This window comes from Neopsephotus bourkii, unplaced genomic scaffold, assembly GCF_033783945.1.
Source record: "Neopsephotus bourkii isolate Nb327-2 ecotype Australia unplaced genomic scaffold, CSIRO-AGI_Nbou_v1 NB_1057, whole genome shotgun sequence".
Classification (NCBI taxonomy): domain Eukaryota; kingdom Metazoa; phylum Chordata; class Aves; order Psittaciformes; family Psittacidae; genus Neopsephotus; species Neopsephotus bourkii.
In genome coordinates, this window is record NW_026901546.1 from 14,652 (window position 1) to 29,610 (window position 14,959).

At 35.6% G+C, this 14,959-nt stretch overlaps 1 protein-coding gene across 1 annotated transcript; it reads left to right on the forward strand.

Moving 5' to 3' along the window:
• Window positions 1-279: 279 nt before the first annotated feature.
• UGCG (UDP-glucose ceramide glucosyltransferase) lies at window positions 280-9,732 on the forward strand. The gene is made up of 8 exons (XM_061361231.1): window positions 280-500; window positions 3,999-4,101; window positions 4,976-5,077; window positions 5,249-5,361; window positions 6,631-6,809; window positions 7,250-7,336; window positions 7,784-7,973; window positions 9,280-9,732. Exons 1-8 carry the CDS (start codon window positions 330-332, stop codon window positions 9,448-9,450), a joined length of 1,116 nt encoding a protein of 371 aa, XP_061217215.1. The 5' UTR covers window positions 280-329; the 3' UTR covers window positions 9,451-9,732.
• Window positions 9,733-14,959: the final 5,227 nt, after the last annotated feature.

Consider the following 14,959-nt stretch of genomic DNA (forward strand, 5'->3'; position numbering starts at 1 on the left):
TTTTTTTAATTTTTTTTTTTTAAGTAGATTACTTTTTCTGATTATCCATATGAATTTTTATGCTATGGAGTAAGGCAAAAAAATTTTGTCTCCCGTGTAGCTTGAAAAAGTTGTACTCTTACTGTTTGAAATGCATAGTGCAACGTGCATTAATCTGAAATGTCTTTTGTTTAACCTACATAAAATACTAAGGCTTTTATAGACAACTGTCAGATATAAATGTAGGTGTTGCTTTTACAACCAAAAATATTTTCTGTGACAGTTTTAACTTGCAAGCTCTCTTCATTCTGACTGTATTTTTGAATGGAATTCTCTAGCATATTTTCTTTATGTGGTGGTATGTTATTTCTCCTTATAGACGCCTTCACCTCAATAAGAAAACCACAGACAAACAGCCATATAGCAAGCTTCCTGGTGTTTCACTTCTAAAGCCATTAAAAGGTGTGGATCCTAACCTGATCAGCAATTTAGAAACCTTCTTTGAACTGGATTATCCAAAAGTATGTATACAACTTAGTGTCTTTTGGTTTTTTCCTCCCATGTCTCCAAAAGTCTTATCAGTATCTTGGGCTAGAACTATGCAACTTGATTATGTCTTGGGTGGTTCTTCCTTCCACAACAGGTGCATAATTGCCCATTTTACATGTTGCAAACAAAACTTATTACATGAAGAGCTGTCCATAAGGAAATATGACCAAGGCTTGGGGACGAAACATACTCTACACTTTATCAAGACTTATTTTATCATTATTTCCATATTGTGGTGTTTATAGCACATGAAACCCTTGAATTATGAAAGATCATTTGAGAGGCCAGACACCCTTCCCAAATACTTCTCTGTAACAGAGCCTCTAAAGAGAACACTTAACTGATAGCTTCAAACTTTCTAGTAGTTCTCACTGATGGCTCATCTAACAAAACATTGGTCAGCGATGAGGTAGTGAACCTCACCAGTTGTTGGTAGGAAAAATAGTCTCCAAGGCACTTACTGGTGTTGGGAAACAAATGGTTAATAAAAGCTTACATTTGTTGTTGTACTCCGAGCTTCTAATATAAGTGATAAGTAATATAAGTAAGTGTGTCAGGTGCTGTCGTTGCTCCAAGGATCTTACAACTTAAAGGATAAATCTCCAAATGCTTGCTGCATTGTTCATGAATTGGTGTATGCTCCTGTAAATGGAAAAAGGACTACATTTTGTACTGCATATCTCCTGAATTCTAAAACTTGTAATTTAATAAAACTTTAATTCTTCTCAAAACTGTCAGCTGTAGAAGGTCAAAGGTATGTGTAAGCTGTAACAGCAAGTTTCCTTTGTGTGTTCTGAGAGCTTTAAACTTGCTCTGAAGTAGGAAGGGTAAAACAAACTCCAGCATTTGTAACTTACTAGAAGTTGTGTATTTTTTTCTGTAATGATATTTAGAGCATTTTGAAAAGCTTTGGGCATAAATATTTGATTCTTTTCACTCAAAAATGCAATGAAGATTAAGTGTGGCACAATGTAAGTTTAAAGCATGCTTGAGGCATACCATATACGTGAACACTGCAAAAAGGGCAAAGAAGCTGCAACAGTATCTTAAACTATTTTATGACTATAATGAGTCTCAAGATGTTAAGCAACTGAAATGTTTGACTACCAATACAATTTGAGAATTGTTAGATCTTGCTTTATAAGAAATAGTCTTAACCTTTACTCTTGATAACTTACATGTCTGGGTGGCAGTTGTAAAATATTACTGCTACTCATAAATCTGAATTTCAGGTAACAATAGAGAGAATCCTATTTTTCCCAGAGAGAGTGAAAATGGAAGTGTGAATGCTGGGGCACAACTTATACAAGCAACATTCTCAAACTTATTTGAAAGCACTTCTGTGCAATAACCGCAAAAATAGTTCATTTAAGAAACTGACATTACACCAGAAAAATCAGAACAACAGTATTACCTGGTATTCAAAGTTCAGCTGTTTGGAGGAAAATTATTCGGAAAGAATAATCTTAAATTTGTTCCAGGGAAGCTAAGTTCAACCTGCAGTGATATGGATTCTCTCCTGTGATGCCCCATGTGTGAAATAATCTTGTCTTCCATAGAAGCCAGTTACACAGCTTCTAATTTGCAGGACTTAGCCATAATATTTTTATCAGCGAACATTTTTTACCTATTGTACATACTGTAATTTTGGCAGAAATTTTTCTGTTGTGTTATGCCATATGAACCTGTTTATGTAGATAAACATCTTTGTATTTCTTCTGCTTTAGTCATACATTTTGTAGCTCTTTACTTTGCTACTGCATGCGAAGGCCATTTACTGTGAAATATTGTTTCCAGATATTGGAATGTCAAAGTTGTTTTATTCTGGTAAATTTCTTGGGGAATACAGATATAGAAATGTCATTGCAACTGTGGACTGAAGATTATTAACATGCTAGCAAAAATAGTTTTTACATATTTAATAGGATGAGCAATAAAGAACTAATTTCTTCAGCTGGTAATTTCTGTGGTGTTTATGCAATCAGGATTGTTCTGTTGTGGTTGGAAGAACCTGTCTGCTTAAGGAGATAGGTCTTTACCTTTTAAATGCAATTTTCCATGCTGGTAAAATGATAGGAATTAAATACTGCTTGCTCTTTAGGCAAATTGGCTTTGAGTTTGCATTCTAAGAGGTAGAGATGTGTGTGTCTGATCGTTTGTAGTGCTAGACCAAGACTTAGCAACTCCCATGCAGTTGTTAATATTTTTAAGTTTCTACAATATTTTGAATGCAGTTAGTGGTTGGGCATTTTTTTTGTGCTTAACAACGCATTTTTTTTCTTGCAAGAATGTATTTGTTTAATGTCTTGTCTTCTCTTATATTAAATACCTCTTACTGAACTAGAACTTAAGAAGCTGTCATCGAGTCCACAGGCAGCTTTTGAGGTTCAGATTACTTTTTGCCTAAGTATTTTACTGAAAATAAAATTGAAGTAAGGAAGAGTAAGAACTGTTTTGATCGCTATTTGGGACTCTTATTTACACCTGCTCTATCAATGAGGTCCAAAAATATTGTTTTTAACTTGATTGATTTTTATTTATTTTTTAAATCTTGGAATATAAAAATAGCTTCTAAATATCTTTTTCAGAAGTTTGCATTTTCTGAATTTTACTCTTTGGATTGAAGCTCTAAAAACTTGTAATAGTTCAGTCATTTTAATAGGGAGAGAAGAAGGTTATATCAAGTCAGGAGTATTCAAGGAATTTGCTATTAATGCAGAAACAGAAACATCTCCATCAAAGCTTGCAAAGCTGTGTCACAACGATGAGTTATCCTTAAAATGCTATTATCTCACCCACTGTCTGTAGCGTATGTGTAACAAGCATGTAGATTGATTGCTGAAACAGCTAGTTATCCCGTACCTCTTGTTGACTTTTTTTAACCATTATTCTATTAATGGAAAACAGATATACATAGCATATTCATGTTCCTGAGCTTAGCTTTATTGTACAATTAAGTGTACTAATACTGTCCTTTGTGGGTTGTCTTCCAACTCCGTTTTGCATATGCATCTGCAGAGTATAGGGAAGGAAGGTGTAGTTCAGAGAGTTATGTGATTAAGTGTATCATAATGTCATATGTTTACTATATTGCAGGCTGTAATTTCACGGAATATGATTGATTTAAGGTTCATATATGAACAAAAATTGAAGTGGAAATAAAATACTTACCTTGTATACAAACATGTCGTGCTTCATGCCTGATAGAAACCCTTCCAGTAACAGGAAAACCGATGCTCCTTAGTACAAGATTTACTGGGATACAGGCTTTGTTCTTTTTCCAGTAGTTGGCTAAATAAGTATGAAAGTCTTATTTAGCCATAAAACAACCTCTCTGATTCTAGTTTTAATTCTGTAACGCTGCTCTATACTTTTTCAGTTTGGTACACTGTTCAACTTTATTCCCTAGACCATATTGATATCAAATATATGTGTGTAAACATGTGTGTATACATTTTTGTTTTTACTAGTATGAAGTACTACTCTGTGTGCAAGATCATGATGATCCAGCTATTGATGTGTGCAAAAAGCTCCTTGGCAAATACCCAAATGTTGATGCTAGGCTGTTCATAGGTAAGCAGAGCAACTCAAAGGTGTGACTGTTACTTGTAAAATGTTTTTAGGTTTTCAACTCCATATGCAGTATTCTAAAATAAATAGTAATTTTATTCAGCCCATGTTGGTTCTGTAGTTTAATCATCCTTTCAGAGTGAAGAAGTAAGTTTATAGTCACAATTTGTGATGTCAGGCCAAAAGCTCTGGGAGGAGTGACTTGTGCAACCCCTGTAACTTTTTCCTTCTAAGTCTGAAACAGCAGTTTAAATCCTGTCTTTGCACTGAAATAAATATGCAGAAAGTGGCTTGGAGTTGAGGCTGAGTTTGAGCTTGAGACCCTGCAACAGTCCTTTTTGATCAGTTTAGACTGTAGGGCTCTTTATTCACTTTAAGTTAGAGGAGGCAAGGGATATTAGAGCTAGGTAGTAGTATCAGTCTTTTTCTCTGACGTGAAGCAAAATGGATCATGTCTGTCAGTTGGAAGCAGAAGACTGTATTTCACTTTTTTCTGCTCCTTTTCCATGTTTATGCTAAAGTTACTGTGGAGTTTAATGGTCATAATCAATAGTCTTAAGAAATAAGAGGCAGAGAATATTTACAGAATGTAGTAATAAGCTTTATAGTTCTACTGGCCTTTTAATTACATTAACCTTGTTACCCTGCCATTTTGAGAAATCATTTGAATATTTTCATTCCTTTTTAAGTCTCTGTGTAATTGTAGAAAGATCTGAAATATAGATGTGAAGAAATACTTTATATCTTTTTCGTAAAAGTGTACTTTAAGAATTTATTCACTGTTCTTCACTTACTGCATTTAAATATTCTGGGTATTGATTCTGAAATCTAAAAGCCACGCATGTATTATTTGTGTATGATGTTTGTATTTTTTTAGGTGGCAAGAAAGTTGGCATCAATCCCAAGATTAACAACTTAATGCCTGGCTATGAAGTTGCCAAATATGATCTCGTATGGATTTGTGATAGTGGAATCAGAGGTATGTGTGTATTGTAATGTGCTGACTGTTGTATTGCTGTTATTCCCTGTAGGCAGGCAGTTGTTGGAGATAGTTTTGATTGAGAATATAAGCAGAAATGAAAATGAAAAATGTGGAAAAAATAATGACAGAATGGCTTAACGAACTGTCTGCTTTTCATTTGTCACTTAGTAACGCCAGACACGCTGACCGATATGGCCAGTCAAATGACTGAAAAAGTAGGCCTGGTCCATGGGCTTCCGTATGTTGCAGATAGACAGGGTTTTGCTGCTACCCTTGAACAGGTAAGTGCTGTGTTGGTATTTTATTTTACTTTATTTTATTTTATTTTATTATTTATTTATTTTATAATGACTAAAAGTTCTATAGTGCCTCTTACACATTTTGAGTGAAATATTTATTTTCACCCGCAGTCACACTTCAGGCTATCCAGAACAACTTCTAAATGCTCCAAAATTTTACTGTGCTGTTCTGAACATTCTTTCAATATTTAGGTTTATAATACAAACAATAAACATTACAGGATGAAAACTATGGATTTTATTTAAAAATTTATTAAAACTAAGGAATCCTTTGTAGGGCTTAAGTCGGAAAGGCACTTGGCAGGGGATTGGAGCAAGATGATCTTGAGGTCCTTTCCAGTCCAAACCATTCTATGATTCTATGATTTAATTCTATTTTGATGTCTGAAAAGAAACACAGAAATGGCCATGACAAGTCAGAGCGAAGTCCAGCTCACACAGCATCTATTTCCAGCACTGGTTAGGCAGAGCCTTTAAGGGCAGTAGAACACAAGCACAACTTACATCCTGTTTTCCTGTAATACTGTCTCAACTTTCTGCAATTTTCAGCTGAGCAGTTTCCTGAGCAGGAAGTAAACTTGTGTATTTGCTAATCCTTAATATATATTTACTAAGAACATATTTCTTATGTGAACTTTTTCATTCTTTTCTTTGAGTCCACATAGATTGTGAACATCTATTGCTGTCTTTACCAGGAAGTTCTGTAGATCTGCTGTCTGTTATGGAAACCACCACTTTGTTCAGTCTGACCCTTGTTTTTCTGTAATGTTATTTCATGTTCTACATTGTTTTTGAAGGGAAAGTGAACAGTTGGTTTCTATCCACCATCTTCATATCATTAATTCTGTTCTGTTCTCCCCTCTGTTCTTTCAGGAAATTCCCTTGTAGAATAGAAAGGGTAGTTTTCTTGTTTGTTTCTTGTGTCTCAAGACATGTAAATTAATAACTGTTTTTCATTCTAAGCTGGCATGTATAAGGCATTCTATCCCCAAGGCTAGCTAATGTGTGTCAAAGGCAGAAATATGAAGCCTGAACGTGCAGTGAGATTCAGTACAGTACTTCTTCATTGCATGACAGGGCAGCTCATGTGATTTTTTTTTTATTTTAATTTTTTTATTTTTATTTTTTTGCAAAGTGGGGTCTGAATTTCCTCTTGCAAGAGAAGAGCAAGGAGATATAGCACAAATCTTTTTGTGCTACTACATAAATACATACAAAGCTTTAAAAGCCCTACCTGTTTTTTTTTTGCAGGTTTATTTTGGAACTTCACATCCAAGGTCATATATTTCAGCCAACTTAACTGGCTTTAAGTGTGTAACAGGAATGTCATGCTTGATGAGAAAGGATGTCTTGGACCAAGCTGGAGGACTCATAGCTTTTGCACAATATATTGCTGAGGATTACTTTATGGCTAAAGCTATAGCTGACAGGTAAGATGACTCCGAATTAAGCTTCTTACTTTAGGTACATTTCAAGCCTTGTGGGTTGGTTTGTTTTTTGTTGTTCTTTGTTGTTTTTTTTAAACACATGGTACATACTATAAGTATAGGTGTTCAGGTCAGCCTGACGTCTGTACACCAAGCATGCTTATGATGTGCTTTGTTCTGTAGTCTTTAGTCTTTCAGAAATAATTAAGCCATATCATTGTCAATTCCTTTAGAAGTAAGTTTATAAAATACTGTAATGGTATTTGCTCTTTTTCACTGAAAAGACTTGATGTTAAACAAGTTTTTCTTTGCTTATGCCTACTGTAATAATATGGCACATATGCCAAAGGAAATTTCCAAGACTAATAAAATTCTTGTGTATGTTATCTAATTCTTTTTTTTCATCTCTTCATGTTATTTATAATAATAAATACATTTTTCAGGGGCTGGAAATTTGCAATGGCCACACAAGTTGCAATGCAAAACTCTGGTTCATATTCTATTTCTCAGTTTCAGTCCAGAATGATCAGGTAAAAATTTTACTCTTTACTTCCTCTCCTACCCTGTCACCTGCTTCTCATTTGAGTAACTTATAATGAGAAGGAATACATCTTCCAAGCTAATTTGATTTTATGTACAGAATGATAAAGTTCCAACGCATAGCTTGATGCATGCTTCTTGTTGATGTTGAGAGAGAAGCACTGACTTTCCACACAAGTATGACTAAGTATTGAAAGCTCCCTAAACTCCTCGCCACCCCTCAAAAAAACCCCAAACCAACAACCACCTTAATACCTTTTAAATACTGTGTACAGTATCTTTGAAAGGGAGAAAATTTGCAGGTTTTTGTTTTTTGGAGATGTAAATTAAATGAGTAACACTGTCAAGAAAACACTGTGATGGCTTATTTGTTGAGGTGGGGGATGAAGACATAAAGAATAATGCATAGTCAGAACTGATTTGTTTGTCTTTTCTAGGTGGGCCAAACTGCGCATTAATATGTTGCCTGCCACAATAATCTGTGAGCCAATCTCAGAGTGCTTTGTTGCCAGTCTAGTTATTGGATGGGCAGCTCATCATGTATTTAGATGGGATATAATGGTTTTTTTCATGTGTCACTGCCTGGCATGGTTTATAGTTGACTACATTCAACTAAAAGGTGTTCAGGTATGTACCTTCATTTTCTTTGGAGATTGTGACAGTTTCTAGTGCCATTTACTTCAGCAAAAAGCTAAGCCTAATTCTCTTGACATCAAGGTCAAATCCTGTTACTTCTCAGTCTTCCAGCTTAGTTATAGTAGCATGAATAGAAATAGGTGTGCTTGGTTGTAATTTTGTTTTCTTATATACATCTGCCTCTGATTATGCTCTGGAAGCTTGCATATCTGTCCCCTTCATCTTCACATTTCCAGTCTGCTTTACCTAGACACATCCAGAAATTTTAAGCTTTTTTTTTTTTTTTTTTTAACAACACAAGTACAGCAGCTTTGTGGAATTTTGTGGGTTGACCTAAGTTGCACTTTGTCTTGTATTTATTGAGGTGAATATGTACTTTTAACTACATTTTTCACTCTTATTTATGGTGGACTTACAGGACAGCTGTAGCCTACATCTAAAAATAAAATCTTTCCATCACTAGAAGTAAGAGGTCTAGATAGTCAAGTGAGGCCTAAAAAAACCTTTTAACATCGAAAGATGTCACAAATCAGAACGGTGTTTGTTCTTCTAATGTTGGAACTATTTAAACTACATTCTGCTGTGACCATATTCCATCTAAATCTGATCCATAATTGTGTATTCAAACTTAAATAGTCCTTATCATAGTGAAAAATATTTGTTTGTAGTCTTGTAGTCTTACAGTCTTAGCACATACTGGAAATAAGGAGAAAAAAAAAGGCCTTGTGTTGGTTCTGTAGGACTCTGGAAGGTCAGTTTAACAGTCACCTTTCTGATTATTCTTCTCATATTCACAGCATTTAAAAGAGCTTTGTGCTTACTGTGCCTCTTCTGAAGCCTTTCTGTTTTCCAGCTCTGCATGTAGCTCAAAAAAAAAGGAACAGAAAACATAAAGAGGCTATAAGTTTGTGGTTTTTTTCATCCTACTTTTCCTATGCAATAGGCCAAAAGCTTAGTTATTTGAATTTCAGTCCTCTGGGAATGTGCAGGAGTGTTCTGTCAAGATGCTTCTGGGGACTGTGGCAAACCCCTGGTGTATGCTTGAGCACAGGTTTACAAAGCCTCAAAAAGAAGTGGGGCTTTGCCTTTTGCTCTACATACATGTCTCTTCAAACTTCTGGATCATTCTGGCCCTCAGGTTTAATATGGGCAACCAAATCATAAACAGTAAAATGGTGTTATTGATATGTAAATCTATATAATAAGCTTTAGAATACATTTATCTGTAACAATGTTTTAAACTACTTTAAAACTCCTTTTGAATAATCAGTATGTTTAAATACTTTTTCATTTCTAGGGTGGTGCACTGTGTTTCTCAAAACTTGATTATGCAGTAGCTTGGTTCATCAGAGAATCTATGACAATTTATATTTTCCTATCTGCTTTGTGGGACCCCACTATTAGCTGGAGGACAGGACGCTACAGATTACGTTGTGGAGGCACTGCAGAAGAAATTCTTGATGTATAGCCACAGCTTTGTAACTTTGAACGTCAAAAAGAGAAGGGGGAAAGAAAAGTATTATAAATCATTTATATAAATACTTTTAAGAAAATCTACCTTCAGTAGTTTTGTTACTTGTATGTTTTGGTATCTGTTCTTTAATTTATTTTTGCATGGCACTTGCATCTGTGAAAATACATTTGTAGTCTTGGCCAAATGGTACTTTGCTCCTATGTACAAATAGAAATGGAGAGAATTGGTCCTGACATCTATTTCCTGTAGGAATGCTCTGCAGTAAACAATTTTATTTTGGTTTTTGGTTTGGTTGGTTGGCTTGTTTTTTTTTTTTTTTTTTTTTTTGGGAGGGGGGTGTTTATTGGGTTTTTTTTGTTTTTTTTTTTCTTTTTTTTTTTTTAAGTAAAGTATCCTTTGGATATGAGTAGCTTCTTATTCCATGGTGTGCTAGCTTGGCAAATCCAGGGTTCACAAAGCTGTTTTCCAGCTGGGTTGTACAAAGCTGTACCTAGTAAAGTCACAGAAGTACAGCCAATTTCTTTTTTTATCCCACTAAATTGAGCTAGTAACAGGACCTTGGGAAAGAAGCTCTTAAATGCTTTATGCCTACCTCTTGTAGTTGCTGCAGAACAAAATGAATTGAAAGGTAAAAATGCTTTGCAAAAACAAACTAAAGCTGGAGTCTTGTGTTTATATGTATACATAAAATACTTTAGTCATTGCAATGAACCAAAAGTGGACTGAGTTTGGTAAACGAGGAATGGAATGAATACCGGTCATGTATGTGTTGTGGGCATCTTTTGGCCAACTCTGATCTGGTTCTGTCTTGAACCTTGTTAAGCACTGTGCTGTAATTAGCCAAGCTGGTCCCCTTCAATATTTCCATCCTTTTTAAAGGGATGTTTGTTTTTCCCTGTGAATGAATGCTTTAATGGGGGGGGGGGTGTGTGCGTGTGTGTGTGAGGCATAGTATGGGGTAGAAGGGAACAGAAACACATTTCACAAACATTTTACACATGAACTATTTTCTTATGTGATGTCTTAAGAATGTAATTTCATGATAGGTATGTAATATCTTTTTAAAGTGAAGATACATACATATACTAGTCATAATTAAGTATTCATCTGAAGTAGATATTGTGAATATGTTAAAAGGTCCGGGTGAGTTTGCTGTTACTGATTAAAATGGTAATCTAATTTAAATATCAAACTGAGTCTGCTCTTGGCTTTTTGCCTTCTACTGTTTGTCTAGCCTTTAAATTGGACTTTTGTATTCCAGTGGTATGACTAAAAGGACTAGATAGTAATGCATGCTGTGTTTCCCCCTGCCCCGCTCTCTGTAACTTGGTTTCCAACCTCATTGTAAGACTTCCTAATTTGTGGTGAACTGGACTTGTTTTTTTTAAAGACTGTTTAATTAAAAAAAAAAAAAAAAAAAAGGAAAAAACAACAAAGCAACGAAAACCACAGCAAAGCTAGAGAGGGGTGTTGCATAAGCCTTTTGTTTTCATAATTGTATTTATGCTGCTTTACTCTTCATGTGAAAGCATATTGTCACCATAAATGTGAGCTGCTAATTACCAGGCTAATGCTAACAAAGCAGCTTTAAAAGTTGGATGATAATGTGTAGCATATTAGCAATAATGACATGTATTTATAAAAATGGATATTTTTACCTTACTGAGCCAATATCTTATCTGTCATGCTACACAACTGTAACATGTATATGTGTGACGTAAAACATACTCTGGGCAAAAATGCTTTATCCACCTTAATATCTCTTTTTGCCTTATGATGCCATGGAACTCTTTTAATAGGCATTTCTGTATGAACAAAGGCTTTTGATGCATGCTTCATTCTTTTCATATGAATCAGGAAGAAGCACTTTTCCTGAGGAAAGTTGCACACTGAAAGCTAGTCTAGTTGTGACCCACAAAAACCAAAATACTCTGGTTTTATATTGTTTTTTCCATAATTGAATTTTGCTGGTAATGTTTGGCAATGTTTGGGGTTTGGTGGTTGTTTTTTTTATTGGTTTGTTTGTTTGTTTTTTGTGGGTTTTTTTGTGTTGGGTTTTTTTAATTATTTTTTTCTTGAAGTTTTATGCCATTCATTGCACTGCTAAAGTGAAGCTTAGCTTGCAACTTAGCTTTATGCTGATTTCTATGCAGGCAATGAACAGAACCAAAAAAAAAGGCTGAACAGACTTCATTTTAAAAACATTTGGTGGGGATAACTGTTTTAACAGGTGCTTTTGTATTAGTAGAGCCATCTTTGGTCATGAAAACTAAAGCTTCACTTAAGCAAATAGTTTTGTTTTGGTATTGTTTGGTTGATTATGGATGGAAACAAACACTGTCTAATGTAGAAGATGCTGCAACAGAACTTTTAAAAGTTAAAAATTGCTAATGTAAAGTTGTGTGGATCTAGAGATGTGCAGAATATGCCATGTTTATTTAAAATCATTGTCTTTTTTTTTCTTTATTTAAAAATAAATTTGGAATACGATTTGTTTGGAATACATGGATGTTTTTCTTTGTTGAATGATGCTGTAACATGACAGCTTTATTTATGGTACTTTTGATAGATTTGAGTTCTAATCTTCAGAGCAATAAATGGATGTGCCTTTCTTCTGAGGCTTTTTACACCTGGACCCTCTGGTTTGGGTTTTATATTTTGCTGAAATTAACTCACATGTGCTTAAATCTCTTTTGGAGTTATCCTTAGTTTTTTAGAATAACTTTAGCATATAAACCGTTCACAGTTGAACAGATAGTTCTCTAACTAGTCATCCTAAAATCAGATTTTAGAGATGGGTATCGTCACAAAACGTGGGAAATTTAGGAGTAGTGTTGATACTTTGCTTTGAGGTACTCTACCAAGAAAGCACTTGATGCTTGCTCTGTCATTTGACTTGGCTTTTTCTAATCTTTTCATTGCGATTTTTCACACGAAACATTAAAGACTGCATGTATGACAGTTGTTGGGAGGCATGGCAGAAAACAACCGCGCTGGAATCACTTGAAAACTAGTTACAGAAACTTAAATGTATGTATTTTGTGCTCGATACATTTGTAGCCACACAGCACAATACCTAAATCCCCTTACTGAGTTGTTTTATTATTTTCCTGCTTACTGTTAAACAATGTCTTGATTTTATTTGGTGCTTTCAAATGAAATAGTTCTCACTTGAATTCCTTTCAATACCACTCTTCTGCCTTCTGTGATACTAACTGCTGACTACCTGCATTTCCTCTGTTTTGTTCATCTCCTAACCACCTGCTTTCATGTATCACGTCTGAAAGCTGTTTCATCCATCTGAAGGGGTTCTTTTAATCCTCAAGCCTAATTTCTGTTTTAGGGTGGGTCTGAGCTTCAGCCATTCTTGGGTTGAACTTTCTTGGTTCCCCAGCAGCTGTCACACTAATTCTGGTTATTTAGGCTAAGGAAACCTAAAGTTTTGTATGGCAATAGATATACAAATTTAGTTAAACAAAGTGACTTAAGCTTAAATACTTCCTAGGCTTGTCTAAATAGCACTTGGAAGAGAGGATGGCAGCACGCTGAACAGCAGTAATTTCAAACTTAATCCAGTTTTTGAGTCTGAGAATGTATAAACTGTTCTAACTAATTGCCAGATTATAATGTGTGGGTCTACTACTTGGATGTTCAGAGTGAATGCACAAGTTCAAATAGAGGTGTTTTCTTAGCTCTTCAAATAAACTAAATTCTGTAACAAAACTGCCCCATAACAGTAAGTGCTACGTATCTGGGCAGATGAGAAGTTCCCCCAGGAAAGTTATATCCATCTTCATGTTGACTTTGGGGAAGGCATGTATGATTTGGTACCTTAGTGTAGAACTGCACTGTAATAGGTGATCTGGGATGCGCTTTTAACAAAGAATAAAAAAATCCAGACAAAGAAAACCCTACAGAACCAAACCCCACTGGCTTTGTGTATCCTGTCAGACTGCTTTAAAGCTTGTTACCTTTCCTAGATTGAACAAACTTCCATTGCTAGCTATCAGACAATTGATAATAAGTGATAATTCTTAGGGCTGAATTCCTCACATTCTGCCCTCACTGCTTACTTGTCTGGTCCTCAGAGTTTGAACTTTTCAGTAGGATAGTAAAGTTTAATGAAGTGCTTTGGGTCGGTTTAGCCACTACCGTGTTTGTGTTAAAGAACATGACACCGTTTCATGTAGAAAGTTGATACTGACTATGTTGCAGATCTTTGCTGAGAATGTTTTTGGCTTTTTTTTTTTGCTAGCGGTTTCTTCTGACAGATGGCTGTATTTTCAAGTCGTAAATCCTACATTCAGATCAATGCCCAATTCTCCCTTCAGAAACGTCTTGTCCAACTGCAAGACAACCAGCCAGTCTTGTGGATCCTAAGGATCTGTCTATGTTCACCTTGTCCAGTGTGTTTCCTTTTCAAAAGCACTTCTAGGTTAGTGTCTTGTAAATATTATTCTATGCTGAAGCCTTGCAGTCTGTACATGGAAGGGTGTCTAATTGGCCTTTTCAGTGAAAGATGTTTATCGTCATATTTTGCTTAGGTTAAAGTTACTAATCAGCTTATTCTTATAAAATACGAGTCTTAAAAAACAACAACAAAAAGACCACCAAAAACCCCACAAACAAAAAGCCCCCACAGCTTTTGGAATGCTTTATTTCTTAAATTTTCATCTGATCAAGAGTCAGCTGCTACTTACGTTTTGTTTGTGCTTCCGGGGAAATATGCTTCTGCTACTTAATCAGCCATAACTGTTTATACCTAAATGTTGTCATGACCATAAATGATTAGTTAAGAGGTGCAAACCAGTTAGCTCACAATGGAAGTTTCTCGATTGCTGCTGTGTCTCATTCCTCCACACATCTCCCCAGCGCTTTCTCTGTTACTGACAGGAAGGAAGGGACTCAGCCAAACCCATGTGCCAGCTGGAGTTAATGGCCATTTTATATGCGGCCAGCTTGTGGGTGAATGGGAGAGGTCAGGCTCGTTTGCCTGTGCAGGAAGACAGTAAGCTCACTGGGAGCATGAAACAAGAGCTGTCAAAAGAAATTCTTTACTGGGCTTTGACATGAAGTGAGTTATTGTTCCTGACTTGGGCTTTGCATCCTCTGGGCCTGTGTTAAACTTAGATCTGCTCACAGAGTTGAAGCTCTGTTAGTCTCCCCCCTGCTCTTACTGTATGGTGAGTAGCTTTTCCTCTTTTAAGGCTTGCCTTTTGCCTGGAAGAGTGTATTTTTACACGTTCAACAGTCACATATTCCTGGTGGTAATGGCTTCTTCCTTTCCTTGATACCAAAATCACACTGGGGGAATTGATACCGATTCTCACACTGGGGAAGGTGTGAGACAACAGGAGACTTGCGCAGTGCACATGTAAAATGCAGTAATGCATTCAAAAGTGACACCCTAACCCTGGAGAAATGCGAAAGTATGGAGATACTGTGAAGCCCTTGGAGTATTCTGTCAGTATATATAATTAAATTTATTTTTCTAATTTCACAT